Consider the following 26644-nt stretch of genomic DNA (forward strand, 5'->3'; position numbering starts at 1 on the left):
AATTCCAGCTTAAGGTGTGGATCTGTCTGGTGTTTATCATGTTGTAGATGTTTCTGAGCAGTCATCTCTCACATCTCTCATCATCTCTCACAGTGATGGCAAGAGAGTGGTGGCAAATTCATTTCCACTTCTGCGAGTTCTCCTTTGACAGAGCTGTCTCCAGGGATTGCATCCTCATGTCCATAACAGTCTTTTGTCTTTGGCTTCTTGCTCATCCATCATTCTGCTTTTGATGGCTCTCATCCACATCTCTACTGATGGCTGCAGCACTCACCACTTTCAGGGCCACTGTAGAGCACCTACACTGTTGGCACTGTTGGATGGACCTCTCTGCTGGTGGGTGCCAGATTCCCTATGGAATCCAGTCACGGTGCTTGCGTGTTGGATGTCCATGTCATGGTAGGAGCTGCCCTGCCCAGGGGTGTAGCAATACTAAAGACAGGGTAGCACAGCCTCAGGATGGTGTGGTAGTAGGTTGATCTGTCTAGATAATTTGGGCAAAGACCATAAAATTCATCTTTGGGCTGCAGACAGCTGGCACAGTTATCTTCATTGACTTTTGTGGGCACCAGGCTCTGGCCTTCAGGGAGTAGTTTGTGTGGTAGTGGAGTGGGCTGGGTCTTGAATGTGCCTTGGCTTTTACAGGTGGGGCTCAATATCTAGGTTCTTTTAGCTGTATTAGTGTAGAGTAAGCTAGAACTGGACAAAGTCAGTATTTGACAGACCTTTACTTGTCATGAATTTCAAAAACCAAATGAATTGGAATGCTCAAGCATTTCTAACGAATTTTTAAAGCCTACAGGTTTTTAGATAAGGTAAAAACTTACTACTTTTAACTGCCTGCTTGCCTGATGAATTCTTTGGTCAAAGCCTGGAATTTTATTTTTCAAGGTTTGCAAAAAAGTTACAATAAAAAACCTTACAGAAAATACTTTGTGTTGAGTGTGAGGGAATGAGAGCACTGATCAGGTTTTATTTAACTCTAAAGGTTAACCAAAAACTCTAATTTTTTTTTTTTCCATTATGGTTTCCTTTGCAAGTGCTCTTCTTTTTGCCCAGGAAAGCACTGTTTAGTAGATAGAAAGTTGCTATTTTTCCATGTTCTGTAGCAAAATGGGATCATCTTCAGAGTTTCTGGTCTCTTACAGACTGAGACAGCTTGGGAATTAATATGTGGGTGATATTGCATAGCAGTGTAGAACATTTCACTTTCGATTGAAATCCTGTTAATATTATTGGAGTTCTCTGATGAAAGTTTGGTCAATGTAATTTCCTAAGTCAGCTGTGATTTCTAAAGATCTTATAAGATTGCAGGTTAAAAAGGTGTGAGTATATGGAGTGTTTTATGATGCAGGTATATTTAGTGCCAGAGACAAAATTGTGCCTAGTCAAAATGTGAATTGAAACATTTTAGTGGTGTATGTTACATGATGCTAATATACAATGCAGTGTTAGTATTCTAAAACACTATTGCAAGCACGTGTTTAAGACAACTACAGAGGTAAACAAGCTTTATGACTATTTCAGGGATCTTTCTGTCTCCAAACTCCTGAGCAGGAAGAAAACGTGCTGAAGGTCCTGCTAAGACAGTCTGAATGGTGAAGTATCAATGCGGGGTAAATTACGTTTAAATGCAGTTACTCCTGCTTTAAAGAGCAGAGCAAGCACTTTCCTTGCGTTCCTGTGGCCCTTGCGTATTCATAACGATACCCCTTGCAGGGCCAGCAGCTCTGAGTACTGTATCATTTAAAGCTGCAGGTCGACAACTTTTACCAACAGGGCCGGAGTGTGGGGGGTGGGCCCCAGGCGGGCGCCCCAACAGCCGGGCCGGGTGCCGCCATTACCAGGGGTGGGCGCGGGGCCGCGCGGGCCGGCCCGATGCTGAGGGGACGCACCATGGCGGGCGTGGGCGAGCGGGCGGCCGCCTCGGCCACCTCGGAATCTTACCCGGGCCGCGGCTCTTCCACGCCAGGCGTGGGCGGGCGGGCGGAGCAGACGCCCCGTTACACCTTGGGGCTTCTTCAGACGCCGCACAGCTCGAAGAGCACCGGGGCCGCCTCCAGCGGCGGGGCACGGCCGGCAGGCTCCAGCGGGGAAGGCCTCGCAACCGGCCGGGCCGCCGGGAGCAGCGCGGGGAAGCCGGCTGTTTCCGAAAGGGGAGGTACGCTCTCTGCCGGGGCCTTTATCTGTCTCTTTACCCTCCTGCTCTCTTTGGTCGGGTCGGGTTCCGAAAGAGCTGTTAAAAGCGGTGCCTACTGAGGTGGGGTAGCACCAACTAGCCCTCGTAGCCGGCCAGAGCAATGGAAATCGTTCCTTGCACTTCTTTAAAGAAATCTCTTTCTTTTCTTTAGATAGTAGTAGCTGAGTTCTCTGGTGGGATCAATAAACGTGTTTGAGTTGCTGCAATAGTGTTCGCTTTACAGGAGAGAACCGAAACATCGGTTATGAGTTTCGGGTTTGTGTTTGATTTGTTGGTTGTTTGGTTGTTGTTGTTTTTTTGGTTTTGTTTTTATTTTTTTGCCTGGCCTTTGAAATAGTTTTAAGTGCCTGTCGGTCTCAATGTGTGGTAAGAACGTTGTGCTCCTACAATGCAATACTGCTATTTGCCATCCTTTACAAAAATCGACTAGCAAAGTTTGTATCTTGGCAGGCAGCAAAAAAAGTTAAAATTGTGGTGTTTTCAGACGTAACTATGAAAAGAATTGGAAATTATTTTAACAATTGTTGCAATGAATTCTGATGTGCATGTATCTCCATTATGTACAAATTGGAAATTAGGTAAAATGGGTTTGGGTAATATATATGATTAATGAGGAATCCTAAAAGATACCCAAACAGAAGGTTAATTTAAATAGGGCATGACTTAAATGTTGGGTTTGAGAAATACCTGTGTATGGTTTGGTTCATTGGTCTTTGAAATTACTGTTTTTCCTCTGTTATGCCAGATTTGGTACCTTCTACAGGAAGTCTCTTCTGTCAAAATTCTGAATGAATTTAGACCAAAATCTAAGTGAACGCTATTTTAAAAAAGTTACCGGTATGCATTGCGATGCTGGTGTGTCCACTCTTAAAAAAGTCTCCAAGCAAAGAGTCTGAGCTAATATTTTTATCCCTTGTCACAGTTTTAAGGTTAAAAAAACTCCCAACCAAACACAAAGAAAATCCCACCTCACCCTCCAAAAAATCCAAACAAGCCCCAGAGCCCCAGTACTGTAGATATTTTTGTACCAGCCAACCTTGGTAAAGAATCATGCAGTTAATTGATCATCTAAAAACAATGCTTAAGTATTTTGTCTTGTGTGTCAGTTTTTACTATAATATAAGAAACAGAAACATTTGTGTTTGTGTGTTTTATAACACCTGGAGTTTTTTAAGTGCATCTGCTGTTTATCTTTTCATTAATTTTTTTAATCTTAAAAAGCAGTTATCTAAACTAGTCTAAGGATGTCTTCAGTCATCTCAAGAGAATAAAAAACGAGTAAATTACTTAAATAATTTATTGGAACTTAAAAGTGTTCTGAGACAAAGATATTTTGCAGGACTTAAAAACGTATGTTGATCTTAAATATGTGTGTAAAAGGAGATGCTGCTAACAAATACATTCCAGATTACTGTATGTTTTCTGAGAGTTGATTCCCATAAACTCAAAGGGTTATCATTCCCAAGTGGTTCTTTGTTAACTTTTATTGCCCTGTTTTTTAAAAGAAATGCTCAGCTTTTAAAAAAAGATTTTCATAAGCATGTGTACAGTTTTAGGTAATGATTTTTAAATGGGCAAATGTGAGATAAAGTTGATTTATAGCATTCTTTCATAAATCTAGAATTCATTAGAATCTGAAATGATACGTAGTAAAATGACTTCTGTTGTATTATTTCAGTTCAACAATGTAAATAAATTTTTTTATTGTTACTCTAGGTAATCTTTTTGTTGAAAAAAATCATATTAATGCAAGGTTGTTTTCAAAGCAGTCTGACTTTTATTTCATTTTATACTCTGGAGAGCTTTCATAGAATGACATTTTGTTTGGAAATCTCTATGCTAATAAAAAATGAAGTTTTGTAAGCTGGTTTTTTTTGTATATTGCTTTCTGAACAAAAATTTGTGGCTGTTTTAATAATTTTCTTATTTCTCTCTCCCCTCAGAATCATATTTTGGGGACAAAAGTTCTTGTGTAGAAAATGCTAATACATTGAATCTCACGAGTTCCTCTTCTATGCGAGGCCTGAATAGCACATGTATAGGAAAAACACCTCTCTCTTCTGGTAGATCTGGTTGCAGAAGCCATACTCCTCTTATGGGTTATTCGGGTAAGATTAACAGCTCTTAGAGGAAACAGTCCAACTTACATTTCTGATGTTATTTTATGAGACAGTTTAATTTTTAATGTGATATGTTAGGATACTAAAATAAACTCAAAACACAATGTGTATTGTTCTATAGAGGATGCTGCCAAGGAGCAATACACCAACCAAAAAATACTACTTTACATACTGAGTAGATGTTTTGGTATTGCATCCTCTTGCTGCTTACTTTGCATTCATGTATGGATTATCAGTGTAGTTAGAATTCAGAGTTTTTTCAAATTGTCCAAAATCAACTTACATTTGTGGCCATATGGACATGCAGTGTGATCACGAAAGAGCCCAAATTCATGCACATCTCTAATCAGAGCTTATTTTTAGGCTTGTAATGCATTGGAAATCATATATAACATAATTCTCAAGTTTCTTGAAGCAACTGTTTTGTATTTTTTGTTGGTACGTTCAGAGGTGTAGAACACTAGCTCTTCAGAACACTTTGACGGTAGCTGATGGTACACTTTGCAGTGCTTTGTATGAGCAAAATGGTGTTATAGGGTAATGATGCCTTGTGTCATGCTATATGTGTCATATGTGCTCTGGTAATGCAGAAGTAATGAGATTTAAAGTTACTTTTTTCACAGTCTGACTGATCATTTTCAGTTCAGTCTTTAGGATTCTTAAAGACTGAACTGATAATGATTCTTTCATCTGTGTATTTTTTTACCCTTGCTCTATTGTTTGTGATGCTCCTTGATCAATCTTTTATTGGTTTGTATTGAATGTAACTGAATATATATGACTGTCTTACAGTTACATCCTCATCTGCAGTTTCTGCTCATACTGTTGCATCGGTTATTGTAGCTGTAGTAGAAGGAAGAGGCCTTGCCAGAGGTGAAGTAGGAATGGCCAGTATAGATTTAAAAAATCCTGAGATTATACTATCACAATTTGCAGACAATACAACTTATGCCAAGGTATTTTATGGGTTAATTATTGTGACTTACTTTCTTGAAAAAAGTTTGTGACTAATGGGAAATTAAATTTCTAGTTTGTGGAAAAGATTTCTCAAAAGTGGAAGTAACAAGTTCTAGAAAATATGTGGTGTTGAAAAGCCTGCTCTTTTCCTTACTGTGCCTCAGATGTTAAAGAGGAAAGAATGTTTTTCAAAAGAAAAAAGCCTTCTGCAAAATACATTGTTTTTGTGACTGAGATGCCTCATTTTGAAGAGCATTGGACAACATATGGTGGTAGAACTTGCAAGTATTCCTCATCCGGCAAAGCAACTCTGAGAACTGCATAAATGTGTGTGGGGGATAATTATAGTTCCACTGTTGGCTGCATAAATGTTCCATCTCAGTTTGAAATGAAATTCACTCAATTTACAGCCAGCACTGCATATTCTACATTAATTTGGGGAGTAATCTCTAGGTTATGCAGCAGCAACATTACTGAAACATCTCATTTTGTAGTTTTGTTGTAGTTACGAATGCTAGAAAATAACATGGCTTTTAGCAGCTTTACAATATTTAAAGAAACAAAAGCTCTATTAGGACAGTAAGTAGCTCTGATACAGGATGTAAACAACCATCAAATCTGTTTAATAAAACAGGTGTTGTATGATGTCATTGTACAATGTACGTTATACAGCATTGTTGTACATTACAGTTGTATAATGTACAATGTTGTATAATGGATTTCTTTGTTTTGTTTTATTTTTAAGCATTAGTGCTTTTAAAGGCTGTTCTGGTCTCAACACACATAGCTCCATATTGAACATCCTTTATAACTGTTTCTCAGGCCATGGTCAGTTTTAAATATGATTGTTTATTGTTTTCCTGCCTTACCATTATAAAAGCTGGCATTTTTATTTGTACACATATGTTCCTAATTTTCCATTTAGATTACTGAGTTCTTCCTTCTGTGCTCATACGTGATATTGCATTCACCATCCAGTCCAAAAAAGAGATGCTACTGTACAACTACTTTTCCCCTAATGTGGAAAATGTCCTAACAGCCCAATTTCTTGCCTTAATCTGTCACACCTTTAACAATGTGTGAAAAAATTCATGTTGCCAGAAGTTTATGTGCATGGAGGAGACAGAGGAGTCCTGTACCTTTTATTCTTGAGCAAAGGGAGAGGCCATGGGGCATTTCCCCATGGAGTCCCTCAAATTGTCGGAGGACTGCAGCCTCCTTTTTATCCCAATAAAATCTAAAAATACCCTTTTTATCCAGCTGCAGAACCTTTGCCTATTCCCTATTGGCTGAGGTGCTTGGGAGGTACAGACATCCTAATCTGCCTGCTAAATGTGCCCCTTAATGTGTTCCCCCCGGTACAACAGATGATGCATGACCATTAAAATCGGCTTTAAGTCTGTCCTGGGTGGGGAAGTTAATATTCATAACTCTATTAAATAATCTTCGTTCTTCTTGAAGTTCAGGAGTTGAGTATGACCTTGGCTAAGCAGCAGTCCACGTCAGTTAGTAACATTTTTAGAAATTGAGGATTTGTCCCGTTACTTCCTTGTCTACAAGTGTCTGAGCCTATCTGCGAGCAGATACACACAATCTGTTCGTAAAGACACATTCATCTTATTTCTTTCAACAATTCTGTCTTATCTGCTGATCAGCTGTTTTCTTACACTCTCAGAATCCATGCTTTGCCTAGTGATTGGTATCCAGCCTACTGTATTTTCTTGTGCATACTTTTGGTTTTGAATGTTCTGCAAATAAATTCAGGAAAGTTTTCATGTGTTCTTTAAGTTCTTCAAGATGTTCTTGTGATGCCACTGGAAAAAAATTTCCTAGTGGCTAGCAGATATGAAAGGCAGTGACAGCCTTCCCACCCCAAATGCCCTAAGATGATTTATTTTGTGTATTTTTTTTATGCTTGTTTACCTTTTCATTGGGACATCATCTGTTCCTTCTTGCATGTCTTAACTTCTAAGCAGTTAAAATATTGTCTGGTTTTTCATGTTTCTCCCTTGAGAATTTGTAAATGCTGGTATAAATGAACATAAATGCATGATGTTTAGTCCTTTCTTATACAGTAGAAGAGCATATAGTCTACTAATAAATCTGTACAGGGGGTGTGCATAATGTAAAGCTGGTAAAATATGCACATTTTTAGCCGTGTTAATACTGAGATAAATGTTACTAGAGGAGGTTAAAACAAAATTAAAAACTAGTCTCAATCCAAAGATTAGTAGTCTTCAGACATGTTGCATTTCTTCATCGTCCAGAGCACCATTAACCTTCCAGCTGCAAGGCCAGAAAGCTGCCATCTGTTGAAATAAGTCCTTCTCCCCTATCATAGCCATGGAATATAGTTTTGGATATTAATCTCTTGCTTCAACGGCAAGCATGATTCTGTGTTCAAATAACAGGGGATAAACTCTCAATTTTGTTTGTTTTTAATTTAGTTTTGTGTATTCTCAGATACATATGAATTTGACTCATTATTGTAGAAGTCAGTAGAAAATTTGGAATTCGAACTGATTCTAAAATACAAGGGTTCTGTATTTTCTTACTGCTGTTCATTATTGTCTAAATATTTTAGATTATATATATTTTTTTTATTGAATTATTTTGAATGTTTTGTTCAGGTTATTACTAAACTCAAGATTTTAACACCACTAGAAATAATAATGTCAAACACTGCATGTGATGCAGGGAATACAACCAAATTGTTCAGTCTCATAATGGAGCATTTCAAGGTAAGATCTAAAATTTCATTCAATGTTTTAGAGTTCTTGTTGATCACTTTTATACGATGGTTGATTTGAGAGTTTTATATAACTTTTAAGATCTTAAGTGCAGGCAGATTTTGTTTTCTATGATTTTCAGGTCTAATTTTAGAATGGTAGTGAATAAACTAAATGCAGCTCCCATGCTGCTGCTTCTAATACTGACAGTTACAGAGATAGATATGTTGCTGATGAAAGCTGAAAGTTTTTGATTTGTGGCATTGGGTAATTTGAGTAATACCGAATCCTTTGCTTCTGCCTTGTTCTCTCAACCTGATAAATCAATGGGGCTGATGTATCATAGAAAAGAAAAAGGAGCACTGTGAGGGTAAAAGAGGATGAGATTACCTAGTATAAGTAATTTATGAGTATTAAAGCCTCAGAACCTTTAAAGAAACTATTAATTACTACGTGAATTGTTTCATGCCTAGATAGCTGATGGCTTCTTCATGAGTGCTCTTCTGCTTCCTGATCTCTCTCCTCTTTTTCTCACATAAATCTCATGTGCATCACACACCTTCAGTTACATTGACCTGCTTGTGCTAGTAAGCTAGAATGAATACTTCTATGAAGACAGACTGCAGAATCAGTTGATAGATTTCTTGGAAACATGTATCACTAGAAAAATATGGAAGTCTCTCTGATGTAACTTTAAAAACTAGTTTCTTTCATCCCCATCTTCACAGAATGTGACTTTTACAACTGTCCAGAGAAAATACTTCAATGAAACAAAGGGTTTGGAGTACATAGAACAATTGTGTGCATCTGAATTTAGCACCATTTTCATGGAAGTCCAATCAAAGTGTGTTTAAATAAGGAAAAGCATACTGTGTCCAGATAAGTTTTTAACAAAATCATTTTTATGTACTCATTGCGTATGTCTGTGTCATGTTGCAAAAGTTAGAAAATCATAACATCTATCTTTTTATTTTGCCCTCCAGTGTTTCTGATATATCTAGAAATGTCAATAGAAAGCCTGTTACATAGTTGGGTGGGTTTTTTGAGTTTTCACAGCTTTCCACTTCGCCTTTTTCATTCTTTCCTTAAAGATACCTTTCAAGAGCCTGTCTTTCTGGCCTCAGCAAGCATTTTTGATGTATCAGCAATTTTAAGTGTTGGTATTTGGTGACCAGGGTCTTCAAGTCACATGTGTCTGTTGAAATACATATGTTCACTATATCAGCAATATAGTGTAGACTGTCAAGTGTACAGAGACTCAAACGTTTATAAATATTTGATTTGCAGGAGTATATGTTTGCTAGACATGGGTTCGTGCATGTTTGAAATATACTGCTTTTTCAGTGCTATCAACCACAGTAGTGGCCAAACCCACAATAGTGTGAATGCTATTTCTGTAGTGCACTATTTCTGTGGTATTTCAATAGCAGTATTCGACATTCATGAAATATTGTTTCTTTCCAAGGTATTACTGTCTTGCAGCTGCTGCAGCTTTGCTAAAATATGTTGAATTTATTCAAAACGCCGTTTATGCTCCTAAATCACTCAAGGTGCGTTTCCAGGGGAGTGAGAAAACAGCTATGATAGATTCATCATCAGCACAAAATCTTGAACTAGTGATTAATAACAGAGATTCTCGGTAAGAATAGTTTTTCCAATTTATGTTTTTATAAAAATGGATTTGACTAAGTTTCTTTGACATTTGTGTCAGAGAGTTGACCATTATTTCTATATGACAGAACCATTCACAGATTCTAAAAAAAAAATATTTTGACAGAGAACTGCATTACAATTCAGCACCGTATTTCTAGCACAGGAAATCCTGAAGTGAATCATAGAAGGAGAGAATGCATAATCATCTTTACATTGATGTGTGTGTTTTATTCAGACTTGAAAATTTTATTTATGCAAAATTTCACAGAATATGAAATGAAAGAGGCACTATTTCTTCAAGATTCTTATGTTGGATTAAAATGCCTACGTTTTACTCATTTTACAGAAGATACATGCTTCAGCCTTGAGAAGTTTTTTTAGATCTAATAGTGGGAAAGAGAGTAATTTCTGTAATGATGGGGATGTGCAGTGTGGTACTTGATTGCATGGTAGTTTTCCACACTGAGATCAATGCTTGGAGCACTTCCTTTGTCGGTAGTTGCCTCATAGGTAGATGAAACTTCAAGGCTTACCTTCTCCAGACTGTTAGACTTATGGTTAGCAAGAAAAACACTTGGAACTCGTGTTTTGCTGCCTGTCAGGTTCTGAGATCTACCTCTGTTTGGATGTCCACTTAATCACACTGATATAAAAAGGGGAGCCTGGAAATTCCTCACTCTCCAAGTACTGTTCATAAGACCTTTCTGCTTGGGGAGATGCAATAGAACCACAAAATGCCTTACATAAGAAGGTACTTTTGTAGCGATATTTTTCTGAAAAAATATTTTTCTTTTCCTAATTTCACAGCGGGTTTTGAGAGGAAGGTGGTTACTGTTGCTCAGCTGAGCAACAGTAAACTGCTTGAAGTTTCTCCGGGTTTTTTTTTTAACATTATTGTTGCAGAATTTTTGCTGATCCATTGGCAAGTTTGAATCAGCCAAACATAGCTATTTTTGTTACATAGATCTTACTAATCTTACTAATTTGCCTGTAAGTGTCTCCTGACACTTGATATCTTGGAGCCTGGTTAGATATATTTGTATTAGGTATCAGCAGGTAAAAGTTAATAGCACAGGCACACACAAGAAATAACTAAGTCAAATTTGTGTGCTAGTCTTAATTCTGGAGGGACTTGCCTTGCTTCATTTAACTGTGCAGGGAAATAAGTCCTCAGGTGCCTAAAGATATGCACTGTATATACTCTCCCAAATGTAGAGTTCCACTTAAGTGCTGTCAGGGGTTACATCATACAGTAAATGCAAAAAAATCCAAACAACCCTGAATACAACTGGGTTTGAATTTCCTTTTTTTTTTTTTTTAAATTATTTTTTATTTTTTTATTTTTATTTTCCTGACTATTGCTTTTTTATACCATGGTATTTCAGGGTGTTTCTGCTCACTCCATCTGTCTGTCTACCTACCTACCTTTCTGTCTTCATAGTGTTTGTTTTGTGTGTTTGTATCAGGTTTCTTCCTATTTGAGTTCTGGTTTAAATCAGTGTGCTATTACGGCCCTGTTATTTCATGAGTCTTCTTTCGGCCAATAGCATAGAAGATTTCAGGTTTCTAAAACTGTTTAACTGTGTAGTAGGTGTAAATATTATAGATGGCTTATTCTACACCTATGCAATCACCGTTAAGTGTGAAACCCTGGGATATGTAACATGTAAAAGCCATAAAGATGAAAATAATACTTACAAATTGTAAGCATGTTGTTTAGCTCCTGTATTGACTGAAATATGTTCTTTAAAAGAATAAAACCAAAAATTATTTATTTTTGACTTCCAAGTAATTAAAATTATTTTCAGAGATGTATTTCAACTAAATCGTTCTGATTAGTGTTTGATCTCTGATTGTAACTTGATAATTTGCCTCCTTGTGTAGGGTTGGTTTGTTCATTTTTAATTAGTTTAATTGAAAGGGGAAAATGTGAACTTTACCACAGTTGCAATGGAATGCTGCTACAAAATATGAATAAAATACTAAGTACAAATGTATTTCTATACTTATATAATTGAGAGCTAATATTATATTAAATTGCATTGAATTACCTAGCTTCCTCAACTGCTGTAGTTCATATAATATACATATCAAACAGGGAGATGCTAAGTATGCCAAAACATGCCTCAGATTTGTAGGATACTCTTGCCTGTAAATGTCTCCTGACACTTGCTATCTCTTTTTCTTGGTGTATGTATTCTTCATATCTATTTTATTTTCAAAGGAATGGTCACACACTTCTTGGTGTTCTAAATTATACTAAAACTCCCGGTGGAAGTCGAAGACTTAGATCCAATATCCTGGAACCTCTAGTTGATGCTGAAACAATTAACACAAGACTGGACTGTGTTCAGGAATTACTCCAGGATGAGGAGCTCTTTTTTGGTCTTCAAGCAGGTAATAGTTTATTTTGTAACACCTAATACTATATTTCTTTCTAAACATTTTTTTCTAATATAGGAAAGTATGTAGTGCCACTTGGTATGTTTGAAAAGTATTTTTTAGTGGTTTGTTAGGTGACATAGTGAACACTTAATTTTTTGAGGTAGTCTGTATTATCATAGTGGTACTTCTCTCAAGTATTTTGCTTAGAAAAGTTGACTTTCTGTGATAAAGTGTATAGAAGTCTGTGAGCCAACAGCTTTTTAAAGGAGTTGGAGTTTGTCTCTTTATCTCTATGGCTGGGAATGCATTATGTTTGATGTATACAAGTATGTGTAATGTACACATGAGAAAGCAAACACATTGGTTAAGTAATACTTGCATATAAATATTTTTTTCCTGTTACTTCATAAAACATATGGTCTAAAGAAAGGTAAAATACAATACTAGAATTAGTCCACCTAAAACTGGATCATATAATCTTTATCTGTGCCACAGGAGAAATACAGTTAAGTCTAAGAAAAAAAAAGTATTTCTGAATTGACAGATGTCTACCTATACAATAATCAATGCATGCTTAGGTACAGTAAGTTGTAAGTATAGTTACAACAAAATAATTCAGATATTAGCTGTTTTTAAGCTAGTTTTTACCCTGTAAATAATTTGTGACAATAGAATATAAGGAAAAGATCAGCATTAGTATAGCTAAGTAATTGTGTGCTTTCAAAGAAAATACATCTTCTTACAGTTTCAGTTTAATTTCAGATGTGTATACTTTTATTTTACAGTTATCTCAAAGTTCCTGGATACAGAACAACTACTTTCAGTTTTGGTACAGATTCCAAAGCAGGATACAGTATGTTTCAAAATACACCTTGGAAAATCATTTATCTGTCTATAACATACAATATATAAATGTGATGTCTGTAATTCATCTTAAGTTATGAAAATGTACTTCCAAAAATGTTTACTCTTTTCATCAACTCTGGTTGATGAAAGACCAACTCCCCACCTTTATTCTTCATAAGTGTACATTTTACTCAACATTCCTCAGATGAGAGAGAGGAATTTTCTTCCCATCAGCATAGAAAGAGAAAATGTTTAGTGACTTACAGTCCTAGTGACTGTTAAGTCTAAAAGCAAAATTATTTTTTCTTCGGATCTTGCTTCATATATCAGTCTGTATGTTAACACGTCATACAAATATCAAAATGGAATAAATACATGTAGTTCACCAGTGAATCTTGGTTGAGACCAGACTCAACATTAACTACGGTGAGGTTGAGGTTACTGAACTTTGTTTCCACTAAACATATTGAAACCATGGTGTTAAAAGTTACTTTTGACTACTGTACTTGAGTTGGATATTTCTGCCACTGCTTCTGAGGTTGATGACTCCTTGTGTTTATGCTTGTGCCAGCATCTTAGATACCCACAACTCTTTCACCTCTCAGTGTCTTCTCACATGCTGATTTCCCTACTTAGATAAAGGATTTGTCTAATTCTAATTAAAGAAATCAGATACAGACTCAAACAGGACAGTTATAAATGCAGATAAATCTCTTTAATGACGTAATCAAAACCCAGAATGTTTATTGCTCCCAGCTTTCCTTGTAGAAATGTGTAACATGAATTCATGAGTTCATCTGTATGACTAAAAAGGTCACATAGGGTGCTTTTATGTGTGCATAGCATCATGTATACCAAACACTTTTACTGCAGTGTTTTCACTGTTGACTGGTTCCAGTATAGCAGAGCTTACTATTCATGCAACAGATACGCTTATTCAAGTGCTTTGCTTTTATCAAATGCTAGATTAGGCAAATCATTATGTTTCATTCCTACTCTCCATAAAAATTTTCATTGTAAGCCTTCAACCAGTCAGCAGATGAGATGCACATTAGAAAGCCTACGGTTCCAGTTACTAAATGTTTGAATGGTATGTGCAGCATGAGTGTTCTCTCATCCTAAGGAGGCTGTCAATCACACAGAATCACCAAATCACTAGGTTGGAAGAGACCTCCAACATCATCGAGTCCAACCTGTGCCCTAACACCTCAACTAAAACATGGCACCGAGTGCCACATCCAGTCTTTTTTTAAACAGATCCGGGGATGGTGACTCTACCACCTCCCCGGGCAGACCATTCCTGTACTTTAAAAAATAAGTTTGGAATGGTCAACTTTTTTTTAATAACTGCTCTCTCTTCCGGTTATGTCATGCAGTTACAAAGTAGTTAGGAAAAAGCATAAGTTTCTGAGAGGGACTAATTGTCTTTTAAAAAAAACATTCGTATCCATTACATAAGTAACATCTGGCACTTCAAGGGGACTCCAAGGGACAAAAGCCTTATACTTCAAAAACTGTGCTCAATCCAGTCTGGCTGAGATGTGGTACTTGAAAAATCATGTCAGTGCTGAAATCATTTATTGCCTTTGGGCTTAAGTGTATCATATGCAGAGGTTCACTTTTAACACTAGTCCAATTAAAATTCTTGTAACAACTAATTAATCAAAGATCCATTCCACTACCACTTTCTCATGTATGACCACATCAGTTCTTTTGATCTCTGATTCTTTCTGGGGATTTAAATCTTGTATTTATTTGGAGATGCATTTAGCACTGTTTAGTTGTGTTTTTTACAAAAAAAAAACCAACCGTTATATGACAGTAAGATAAGAGATGCTCTCAGTCTTAAGAGTAAAGAGATATTATATATGAATGAGGTAAGATTTCACATAGGGTCATGCTTCTATGTTCATGTCCAATCTGTTTATCTGTGTTATTTCCTTAAAATCCTGTTGCACAGTGCATGTGTACTGCAAATGCTGTGCCCTAATGTCAGCAGCAAAATTCTTTATCATGAGTGTTAACAGCCCATACCAAAGAAGGTTGAGGGTTTCTGTGAATTAAAGATTTTGAAGAACAGTCATTATTGTGAGAAAAATGTTAAAATAGTTACTGGATATTTTCTACTATCATATGAGCAGATGTTTAAGGATGTACATATATTAACCCAAGAGAAATCAACCAAACCAAAATGTTGTGTTTAACAGCATTAATGGAAAAAGGTTGTGTGCTTCATCATAATGCATAATGTATTTGCTTTGAAGAAGTCTAAATTGTGAAGAGCTTGTATAGGGTTAAGTATACATAGAAGATGAAAAGTTTTCACAGTTTGGGCTAGCAGGGTGTTCTTAGACTCAGTCATTATCAGTTCAAACATAGGAAATCTTAACTACTGATGGACAAACTGTCACAGCAGGAGGTGTAAAATTTAGGTTAGCATTTTTTTGTGCAGACACAAAGTTGTCAAAGTGAGCTTATGAAGCGTTTCAGGAATTTCCATTAAATGTATAAGCCTGTTACTGTTAAGAATATGAATTCTACTAGTTCTTAAGTACTTTCTAGAACATACAAATGCCTCCAATATTCAAAAAATTTTTGAACAGGTTAAAACTGCTGAATCAAAAATAACTAATTTAATCTACCTGAAGCATACTTTAGAACTTGTGGAGCCACTGAAAGTAAGTGGTCTTTGTTTGTTGTTTTGTTGGGTTTTTTTTTAATAAGGTATAGACCATTTTGTCCTTATTTTTATGAAGTGTAGTTTATTAAATTTCATAGAATATTTGAAATCAGAAGGGATCAATAAAGTAAAAAAATAATATGATTACAGAACACAATACTGCCAACATAGTACGTTGTTTCTTAACATAGGTCAGAAATACTCATTTGTGTCTATAAAGAGCAGGATTCCTACCATTACCTGAACAATTGATTATATAACATTTAACTGAAACTCCTGCTCAGATCCCACAGTTTCTGGCTGATTAGCCTTACTGAATCTGAAAACATTCAGTCCTTTAAAAAGGCTGCAAAAAGCAATAACTGCCATGTCCATATTTTTATCTTCAACAGGCTGCTATAAGAAGCTGTAACGCACAGCTGCTAAAGGCTTATTACAATTCTCTTGAAGATACAAGGTATTTATCATAATACTTAGCTACTGTTTAGAAACTCTCATCTCAAAAGTGCCTGTAAGATAAAAAGATGTTGCATCTTTACTTGTTTATAGTTATGGGTATAGCTCAGTTCTTTTTCTTAACGCTGATTTTAATTGTCAGAAAATTTAATTTTCAGCTAATGAATGCAGTGACAAAAGCAAGAGAGCTAGCTGTGATAGTGGAGTTGTTGCTGAACTCAATTCCCTTAGAAATAATTCTGAAAGGACAAGAGTAGTGGCTTCCTAGAGTATCCATAATAATGCAAAAATCAAGTGTTGTATGTTTGAAAAAAAATATGTATTTGAGAAATAATTTATATCTCCCAAAGATGTGAACAGTATTTTTAGTCAGACTTTGGTATAGTCATGCTTCATTCTGAGGTGAAAATAGAAATGAAATTTCCAGTTTTATTTTAATAGTAGAAAGTTTCAAAGTTATTTCACTTACTTATTACTGCTACTTGTAATTTGGGGATGATATTGCAAGTAAAAAATCATGAAGTATTATGTATCTGATCAGTAATACCACTGATGTTGCAGATTTGGAATTATACTTGAAAAGATTACAACTGTAATTAATGATGATACTAGATACACAAAAGGATGTCTAAGTATGAGGACCCAGAAGTGCTACGCTGTTAAGCCTAACATCAATGAATTCCTTGACATAGCTCGCAGAACATACACAGAAATTGTTGATGACATAGCAGGTATTTCTAAACTAAAATTTGTATTCATTTGGGGTTTAAAATACATTGCACTTGACCTATAGAAGCCATGCAATTGTGTTATAACCTTCTTGTATGTAAAAAGTATTTGGTATTGATATGAATTTATTGTCATTGATAGGTAACTGAGATTCTCCACGTCTGGATAAAAACTCTGTTTTATTTTAATAAAATTGAATAATTATATGGTGATTTCTATATTCAAAGCTCTGTTAGTCCTTGTCCTCTTAAAGTGCAAAAAAGTTGAAGTAATGGAACAGAATTACTCCACCTAAAACATTCTGCATAAAACATGTAAATCCTTGGTTGAGCTTCTTCATTTAAAATGTCTGAGTTATTTGTTCTTTATATTTTAAGCAGTCTTGATCTATCTGTGGACTGCCTTTTAGCTGAGGTATTAAGAGTTGGAAAATACGAACAAAAGGAAGTTTTAGCATGTCATGCATTACTGTATTTCAGTAATCTTCCTGTTTATGTCAAAATAGAAGAAAAAAACCCAGTTTATTCTGAAACTTATTTCCTTTTTTTAGTATAAATTGTTGATTTTTTAGTATAAATTTTTTCATCTTAGTTTAGTATATAGTCTATAGTCGGAAACCTAAAAAAGCATCAGAAACTTTAGCACCTGTCATATATTTTGAAGTTCCTGTTTTATTCTAATCCCACATTCATGCATAGTGAAGGATACAGATGGTACTGCTTTTTTATTTCTAAAAGCTTTCATTAGCAGTTTCCATCTTCATACCAGCACAAGTGTGTGTGTGGGGGGGATGTACATTAATGTATATAATTTGGGTTAAATCTTTGTATATGGTACGTAGGTATGATAGCACAACTTGCAGAAAAGTACAGCCTACCAATGAAAACAAGTTTCAGCTCCGCTCGTGGATTTTTTATCCAGATGAATGCTGATTGTTCAACATTACCTAATGGCCAGCTTCCTTCAGAATTTACAAAGGTATCTGTACAAAATATGTTTTAACATAATATATTTGTATACTTTATTTACAATATATAATACATTAATAATGTACACAGTATGCAGTAAACAACAATAATAATAATTTCAGTGAAGATATTTAGAAGTAAATGAAGTTTTAACTGGGATGTTTATAACTACCCTATATTCAGTTATATAATCAAAAATGTGCAAGTACATGCAATTATGTTTTGTGTAAGAATAAAGTTGTATATCGTGCTAATTGTTATCTTAAATGCAGTTTTCCTAAAAAATTATATGGTAAAAATGAAACTGGGCAATGTTTTTTCACTTTTGTTTCCCCATATGGTTCTGAATTTGGTTTTTAGAAACTGTTTTTCCTTCCAATAATAAGGCAAGCTCTTATTGTTGTTTTCAATTCCCCACAGATCACGAAAATGAAAAACACATATAGCTTCACTTCAGCAGATTTAATAAAAATGAATGAAAGATGTCAGGAGTCCCTGAGAGAAATATATCACATGACCTACTTGTAAGACCTGTTAAAAACTAATATTTGCTAAGTATGTTTATTTTCTCCAATTATCAGCTATTTACATGGGGTTTTAAAGCTATCTTTATGTTAAGTAATGACTACTTACAGAGATCGTCTAAAGCAACACTGTTCAAGTATACTTCCTGAGACAAAAAAAAAACCCAAAAAACAACATAAACTGTGTATTGTATTAAACATGATGGCAAACATGTTAGCATTTATTAATAAGCGGTCATCATGTAAAATTTCTAGGGGTGAGTTATCTGTGCAAAATGGCACAATGAATGCATTAGTTTTGCATCACTAATGCAGAATTGTTACTTTCAGTCAGTTCCTTATATTTAGAGCAGAACTGTCTATTTCTGTCTCTTGTCCTTGCTGCATGTCATGTTGCTCTCCTCACTGATTCACAACTTAGTAAGTGTAATGTTACCTGTCAGCTGAGTGGAAATTCTTTCTAGCAGCCATGTACAGTTTTTTTAACAGGAGGGTCTAAGGGAATTAAAGTTGTATTTCTCATGTTTATAGAACATACTTGATTCCATAGCTATATTTTTAGTTCATTCTCTGTGTGAAGCTTTCATATGAGCAGTTGGTATTCGAGGTTGTGTCTTGTAGCTGAGATGATGGTACAAGATTTTAATTTACTTCGAAGAAATTTATACATTTGCTTGCATCTGGTAGACACAATTGCGTTTTATGAGTGACCTTTTATCCTAATGTATGCAGTATGAAATTATGGTTCCTTTACTTCTGTAAGTTGTATAAAGCGACAGGATGTGCCATGCAACAGCTAAATCAGTGTCCTATTTCAGAATAGTGTGTAAGCTACTGAATGAGATTTATGAACACATCCATTGCCTATACAAGCTGTCCGACATTGTGTCTATGCTGGATATGCTGCTTTCATTTGCCCACGCCTGCACTCTTTCTGATTATGGTAGGTTGCTTCTTTGATTCTGTTATGGGCCAGATAGAGACCTTTCTGATGGAGAATACCCAGGCTGTTTTGTCTGGTTCAGTTTCTTTTTCTGTGTCTCACTAGTCTTCAGATGAGCATCTCTGGTCTGTCTTTGCCAATTCTATGCTGATGTTCTTTCTGCTTCCCTTCATCAAAATTAAATTCGCCTAGCTAGCTGCCACAAGCTTTTCCAGTCACTCCTCTCAAAACAGACAGTTTAAGTGTTTTCTGTTCAAAAGCATGAAGTGTATGGGCATTCTCTGTTTATGCTTTTTGCTGTTCCATTAGTGCTACGTGTAATCGGTTCAGGAAAGACTGAACCTGACAGAAAATCTGATAGAAATCCATAGAGATGGTTGCAGCATCAAATGGATCTTTGTAGGCATGCCATATTGCCAAATAATCAATATGGTAACATATAACAAAAATAGAAGGAATGCTACTTTCTTGTTTACCATGCAAATACAGTGTGCATAGGTAGGAGTAACAGGAGTCCACGACCCTTGTACTTTATAAAAATACTTAAGCTCTTTGCATTTTTATTACTGGAGTCTCTACTTACTAGGGAACAAAACCACAGAACATTAATTTAGAAATAAAGTTTTAGTTATGGGTTCCTTTTTGTAGTCATAAATCATGAAGGATTGAAGGGTAATCAGAATCTGTACCTGAAAGTGGCTGGTAATTCTTCCCAAGAGCTGTGCTCTGGAAGAATTAACTTTATTTCAAAGCACACTGATTTAATAATGTAAAGGTTCCCACACTAACTCCTCAGTGTTTTTCATCTTTTATTCTTGTTTAGTTCGTCCGGAATTTACCGATACTTTAGCAATCAAGCAGGGCTGGCATCCCATTCTTGAAAAGATAGCTATGGAAAAACCTGTGTCTAACAACACATACCTGACAGAGGGAAACAATTTTGTCATTATTACGGGACCAAATATGAGTGGAAAATCAACATACCTGAAACAGATTGCTCTCTGTCAAATTATGGCTCAGATTGGTGAGTAGGAGTGCACAATATTAATCATCTTCTGCAGCAACTTTTCTTTTCCTGGTTACAAATATTTATGAAGTTGAATGATCTAGCTTCCAGAATAACATTATATCCAAATAAAATACTGACAGGTAATTTGTAGTCCATTTTCTTCTACCAGCTCTTGTGTTACTTACAGAGGCCACTGTAAGGTTTCTCATCTGCCATTGGAAATTTACGGGGCCCCATCTGCGTATCTTGAAGCCTCCCCAGTCTGTTTTCAGAGAAGCACAGTTGTATGCCCTAGCTCTTTGGAGCACTGTAACCCAATCTAGCACCTTATGCTAGATGGATAGTGAGTGTCCTTCCAGTATGTTGGTCAGACACGTGTGTTAGTCATCCAAAAGAAACACGTGACCTTGAGTATACCTAAATTACATAGAGAAACATGTTTCCAGACAGGTATAATTAATAGATAAATAATCAACTACTTCAAATAAGAGTAGTAATAAATACTGCAAGGTTCTGTACTAAAGTCATAAAAGGAAACCAACTATTTGTAAATAGTCTAACTGAGACTCATTCCTGTATTCAGGAATTCCTCATGACTTTTTTCTTAAAAGTAAGTCTGGTAGCACAAGTCAAAGACCTAACTCTATAGAATGAAGCTACCTAGCAGTGGAGAGTAAAATTTATGCATCATGCATTTGTGGGTTCAGTCCCCAATAACTGCAAGTTCTTGAAGAATTGCTCTCAAAAACATGAGTTTAAAATTATTAAAGCAGACTGTGAAGTTTTTGGCAATAGGTTCCTGTTCTTTCCAGTTTGGTAAAACTACTATGCTTGGAAGTCCGATAAAGGCAACATAATCTTCATTTTGGGAAATTGGCGTTTCTTGGGATTAGTAAATTAGTGACCACAGAAATGTTAAACAATCCTGGAGTTCATTGTTTTGTCTTCATCCCTTTAGACTGACAAACAGCTTCAGCCATATGATTTCCTACTGGTTTCACTGATAAGCTTCTTTAATTATCCTATCTATATAATAACTTTTTTCTTATAAATTAATGGTAGAATGTAATCTTAGAAAACATTATCAAGTAAGATGCATTCTCTGCTGTTCACAAAAGCCAAGTGTAAAAGTAATTTTTTTTCCCAGTGATATATTCAGGCAAATGTCAGAGCGATGAGAGAAACTTGTGTTTTGCTTGCTTTGTAGGTTCTTATGTCCCAGCAGAGTATTGTTCTTTTCGAATCGCAGAGCAGATTTTTACCAGAATAGGTATGGATGATGATATTGAAACAAATGCATCAACATTCATGAAGGAAATGAAAGAGGTATGAAATACAGCTATCCAGGTCCAAGGCCCATTTTTATTGTTAAGCTACTAGAAATTGTACTAGTATATTTTCACTGAAAGAGTGTACTTCAAAAAACAATCAAAAATTCAGCCTTCATCTCTTTTATGATAAACTGTAGAAAACCAGGCATCTCTTAAATAGAAAGATATTCCAGTGTGAGTAAAAATCAGTGCTTTGTTGGATAGTATTTTCAACATTTTTGCGTTTGCTTAGAATTTAAATTATCATTTGTAGGGGCCTAAGCTCTCTCAGTTTCCTCTCACAAACTGATACCATTTTGAGGGTAAGCGATATGTGCAGTAGAAAAGAGTGGTGTAGCGTGAGTCTTTGCTTGATTAGAATTGACAGCTGTTTGAAAGCTTTGCAAAGGTAAAACTGCTGTATCTCAAGAGATTTTTTTTAAATTTCTGCATTATGTTCCATCTGAATAACATAAAAAATTCCTTTTTAAAAGACCCACATTTATAAGAATGATAACACTTTGAATATTTTTCTAGATAACGTACATCCTACAAAACGCTAATGATAAATCACTCATCATTATTGATGAACTTGGCAGAGGTACCAGTGCCGAAGAAGGTATTGGCATTTGTTATGCTGCCTGTGAATATCTGTTGAACTTAAAGGTAATTCTGTTTTGAAAGAAATTTAAGGCTTAGAATTGTTTTGTCATCCTGAAAGTAAATACAGTATTTTCTTGTGATTTTATATCAGTTTTGCAAAGATTTCGTGGCTAAATACCGGTGAACATTAAGAATTACAGTGATAGGAAACATGCTGACATAAGCTGTAGTTCTGTTCGCTGGTTGTTGTCATTTAAGCCCAGTCGGCTGCTGAACACCACCCAGCTGCTGGCTTGCTCCCCATAGTGAGATGGGAGAGAGATCAGCAAGGTAAAAGTACAAGAACCTGTGGGCTGAGATAAAGATACTTTAGTAACTAAAGGAAAGCCATAGGCAGAAGCAAAATAAGGAATTCTTTCACTGCTTCCTATCAGCAGGCAGATGTTCAGTTGTTTCCTGCAATGCCATTTCCTCACACTGACTGCTGCCAGAATGCTGAATGTCCCTCCTTCCTCCTCACAGTTTTTATTGTGGTGGTATAGTATGGTTTGACATCTCCCTGGGGTCAGTTTTGGTGAGCCATCCTAGCTGTGTCCCCTCCCAGCTCCATGAACACCCCCAGCCTGCTTGCTGGTGGGGCAGGGTGAGGAGCAGAACAGCCCTTGATGCTGTGCAAATGCTGCCCCGCAGTGGCTAAAATATGGGTACGTTATCAGTACTGTCTTGGTCACGAGTCCAAAACAGCACAACAAAAGCTAATACAAAGAAAACTAACTCTAGTCCATCTAAAACCAGTACACTGGTCACCATATCTTTCCAACTTGCTTGCAAGTTGTAGCTCTGTCTAGAAACATAAAAACCCAGGCTGTTTAGTTTTGCTAATTTAGTTTAGTTTTAGTTTTGCTTTATGCCTGAATGTTAAAGGCAAACCTCTTTACCTGGTGGTTACCTTTCAAAGTACAGTGGTAGTTCCACACAACTTACAAATTGGTCACAGAGGTTAGAAACTTGTTGAGAAAAGTGGAAGATAATTTTAGATGGATTGCAAGTTTCACCTCTATTGCTAGGTATGTGATCAACCTCAGGCGGCTGTTACAAACCTTTTGAGTGTGCAGGTGTTTGTTTCTCCTCAGAGTTTATTGAGAGGATTTTTGTGGGTTTTTTGGTTTGAGAAGCTCAGATACTTTCTGTCACTTGTACTTTTGATAAAAAATTCCTTGAGAGAATTAAGCAACCATTTGACAATCATTCCAATTGACACCAGTCAGATTTTGTAAGCATTGTCAATTTTCTTTTGTTTCTGATACTGTTTTCCTTCTATTGAGAAATGAGCAGGAGAATCCCCAGTTGGAAGAGATGTACTTGCCTGTGGTAGAACATGTCTCTTAAGGATTTTTGTTTGCTTTAGTAATGTAAAGACAGCTTTTCTGTGTTTCGGAGGAAAACTCAGACATCTGTGAGATTATTTAATTTTTCTTATCTATTATAATTTATTTCTGGATCATTGCCAAAATAAATTTTCTTTCTTGTTTCCTTATTTAGGCATTTACACTGTTTGCTACACATTTCCTGGAACTATGTCATATAGACGCTTTATATCCCAACGTGGAAAACTACCATTTTGAAGTGCAACATGTGAGAAGCAGTGCTGGAAATAAGGAGAAAATTGATTACACTTACACACTTTCTAAAGGATACACAGAGGAAAAGAACTACGGTAACGGATTCCACCCTGACTTACAGTCGGCAGAAGTTACATGAGATACTATTTCAGTTATTAGGCACCTAACAGTATTTTTTCTGATGACAGGTTTGAGTTTGTGTCTCTCTCAGAGAGATACAGAGATCTGCAGAGCTATAATTTGTTCCAAATAATTGCACGTTTTAAGTAACCATGTAGTGAGATAGTGGTTTCGGGTTTTATGAAGAACTTATGTGATACTTCATAATGGAAAAAATACCTTACTGATGTTGGTACCTCCTTGATTCATATCTGTTTGAATGAGTTAGTCATTTTGAGCATACGCTACTAGAGTTCATTTCGTCTGCACTTAGGGAAGTGAATGAATGTTCTGGAGAGACATAAAGATGTTTCTGCCATAAGCTGTGATGTGACTGGTCAACAGCAGGTTGGCCCTTTTTGATCAGCAAAAAGGAATCAAGTTTCTTTAAAAAAGGAGAGGAATTTTATGGTATATTAGGCTAAGACAGTTATGGGTGGGTCTACAAAAGCATCAATGTTCTCTGAAAAGTGGATTTAATTCTCTTTCATCTTTAGACTAAATTATAGTGTAGATTGTATAGGTTGATTAATTATGGGTCAGTAAAGACAAGAGTGAACGACAGAGAGTTAAAAAAAATCCGTACGTTTCCAAATACTAGACTCAGATGTTGATTCCTTGATTTAATTAACATTTAATCAAAAGGTAATTAGGTACACATGACTTTTGCAAGCTATTGGTAACTGAAGACAAGAAAATATTCCACTTAAGCTTCAAGTAACAGGACTTAAAACTTTTCTTGATCAGAATTTCAGAATAAGGTTGTTTAACTTCGGCAGCACAAGCTCAATTTTAAATGCTACACCACCACTAACTCCAAAGAATTGTTTGTTTAGAGAATAATCTCTGAGAACAGGAGACCTTTAGAAACTCAGTGTTTCATGTCTTGGTCTTACATTACTTGAGCAACGTCACATTCTAAGAAAGGGTGCAAGGGCTCTTTGTGACCCTTTTTCATTTTTAAACCTGCCATATTGAACCACCCAATATGCCACAGACTTTCCAGAGGTACAGACAAAGGAAAAAGTCAAAAAATCATGTTAGAGCAGGAAAAAATATTTCTGTCTCTTTCTTACCCCGAGTATCCGGAAGTTTGGCTGTTGGCAACAAAGAAGTTGAAAAATGACACCCATATCCACCAGGACGTCTGGATATAATTGAGAGTGCACTTAGCAAAACCTCTGTATTTTCTGCCAAATTAAAAAACTGAACCGAGAAAGCTGTTGACATCATGGTGCCATTTTTTTTTCCTTTTTAACTCCCTAATATGTCTCATTCTACCCATTTAAAGCATTGCCAGCAGTAACTTGATGTTGAGGTGTATTTCAGAGATAGCATTAAAACAGAGTAGACATTTTATTTTGTAACTCTCCGAGCCTTACTGTTTATTAACAAAAGAAAAATCCAAAACAGAACAAACAAGAAAACCAAAACAAAAAAAACCCACAAACAAACAAACAAACAAACAAAAAACCACACAAAGAGAAAATATACCAAAATTATTTAAATAATAATTAATTCTATACCCCTTAGGAAAACAGGCAAAGTTAATTCTGGAAGACATAAAATGGAAGGTAATGATAAAATTGGCATAAAAAATCCTGATTTGTGTTTTATATATTTAGGACTAAAAGCTGCAGAAGTGTCCTCCCTACCATCATCCATAATTTTGGATGCAAAGGAAATCACAAATCACATTGCAAAACAAATTTTGGTATGTAGTAGAAAATTATAATTCTGTATTTCACAGTTTTTATACAACTCAAATGTATTTCCAATTTCTGAAAGGATACTGGATAAGCACTGCCTTTGTTTTAATGAAAACAGATTTCATTAAACTTTGTATTTCTGGAACTAGTTCTGAAAGATTATATTGAAAGTCACTGTTAGCTGACAGCACAAAATGGCCCTTAGGGTAAAGGAATATTGGATGTAATTTTCGTATGCAAACCAAGAACTGTGAGATCAAAAACAGGCTGGAAAATAGCTAATACTTGTATTTTTATAATAGACTGTCATTTATTTCATATTTTAATGTATGTCTGTTTTTAAGAACAGCACGGGCAGAAAAGCACTCCTGAGATGATGAGACAGAGAGCTGCATACCAGTTAGCAATGAGACTGGTTCAGACTGCGAGAAATTCTCGACTGGACCCTGACAGTTTGCGAGTATATTTGAAAGCCCTGAAGAGAAAGTATGAAGCCAGTTGTTCCACACCCAGAAAAAATGATGAGCATCAGTAATGTGTAACCTAGGCTGTTGTTCCAGTTTTTATGACTGCAAGATTGTTCTGTTTTTTTCCCACAGTATTAGTAGTGTCTTTTCACATGGTGTTATAATTTTAATTCTTACCCTAAACTAAACTTAGTAATGGAAGACCATATCCTTTATGGGTTCCCCCCCTCCCCCAACATACCTGGAATAAAAGCATTTGCCTTCTGTGAGGTACACAATTCTTCTTGACGCTAAACCGTATCAGTTTCGTCACTTTAGAGCAGCACTGAGAAGAGAGGGAAGGACTGGGGCTGAGTACTAAGGAACTCAGAATTTCAGGCAGAACACAATACAAAGTTCAGATTGCAAAAAGGCAAATGTGTGCCCAAATTGCCTCAAAGCAGTTTTACTGTCTGTTCTCGTTCAATTGTGTCTTCTGGGACTGACACCATTTTATTCATTGTGCTGTGTTAAACACTTCTCACAATGCCAGGAAACAGATGATATTAAAACTTGAAGGAATTTGTACATGTAAA

General features: G+C 36.0%; 1 protein-coding gene across 2 annotated transcripts; it reads left to right on the forward strand.

Annotated features, from left to right (window-relative positions):
- Nucleotides 1-1881: 1881 nt before the first annotated feature.
- On the forward strand, nucleotides 1882-26335 carry MSH4 (mutS homolog 4). 2 transcript variants are annotated; one of them, XM_005528877.2, is made up of 20 exons: nucleotides 1882-2161; nucleotides 4144-4308; nucleotides 5113-5276; nucleotides 7908-8018; nucleotides 8735-8850; nucleotides 9472-9645; nucleotides 11884-12056; nucleotides 12830-12897; nucleotides 15494-15568; nucleotides 15963-16027; nucleotides 16588-16757; nucleotides 17597-17733; nucleotides 18144-18247; nucleotides 19066-19190; nucleotides 20014-20214; nucleotides 21407-21525; nucleotides 22047-22175; nucleotides 23655-23829; nucleotides 25519-25607; nucleotides 25952-26335. In XM_005528877.2, the coding sequence occupies exons 1-20, from the start codon at nucleotides 1897-1899 to the stop codon at nucleotides 26135-26137; spliced, it is 2811 nt and encodes a 936-aa protein (XP_005528934.2). In that variant the 5' UTR covers nucleotides 1882-1896; the 3' UTR covers nucleotides 26138-26335. The 2 variants fall into 2 exon arrangements, with proteins under 2 accessions (XP_005528934.2, XP_087916077.1); XM_088059951.1 differs by lacking the exon at nucleotides 15494-15568.
- Nucleotides 26336-26644: the final 309 nt, after the last annotated feature.

This window comes from Pseudopodoces humilis, chromosome 9 (assembly GCF_049639895.1).
Source record: "Pseudopodoces humilis isolate 2021_Gansu_Grassland_sample_001 chromosome 9, ASM4963989v1, whole genome shotgun sequence".
NCBI lineage: Eukaryota > Metazoa > Chordata > Aves > Passeriformes > Paridae > Pseudopodoces > Pseudopodoces humilis.

Bases quoted from the DNA above. Each gene is read 5' to 3' on its own strand.
- MSH4 (XM_005528877.2), top strand. From the start codon at position 1,897: ATGGCGGGCGTGGGCGAGCGGGCGGCCGCCTCGGCCACCTCGGAATCT. The intron at 16,028-16,587 runs GTATTTATCATA...CTGATGTTGCAG, and splicing joins AATTCTCTTGAAGATACAAG to ATTTGGAATTATACTTGAAA. The intron at 21,526-22,046 runs GTATGAAATACA...ATATTTTTCTAG, and splicing joins TCATGAAGGAAATGAAAGAG to ATAACGTACATCCTACAAAA.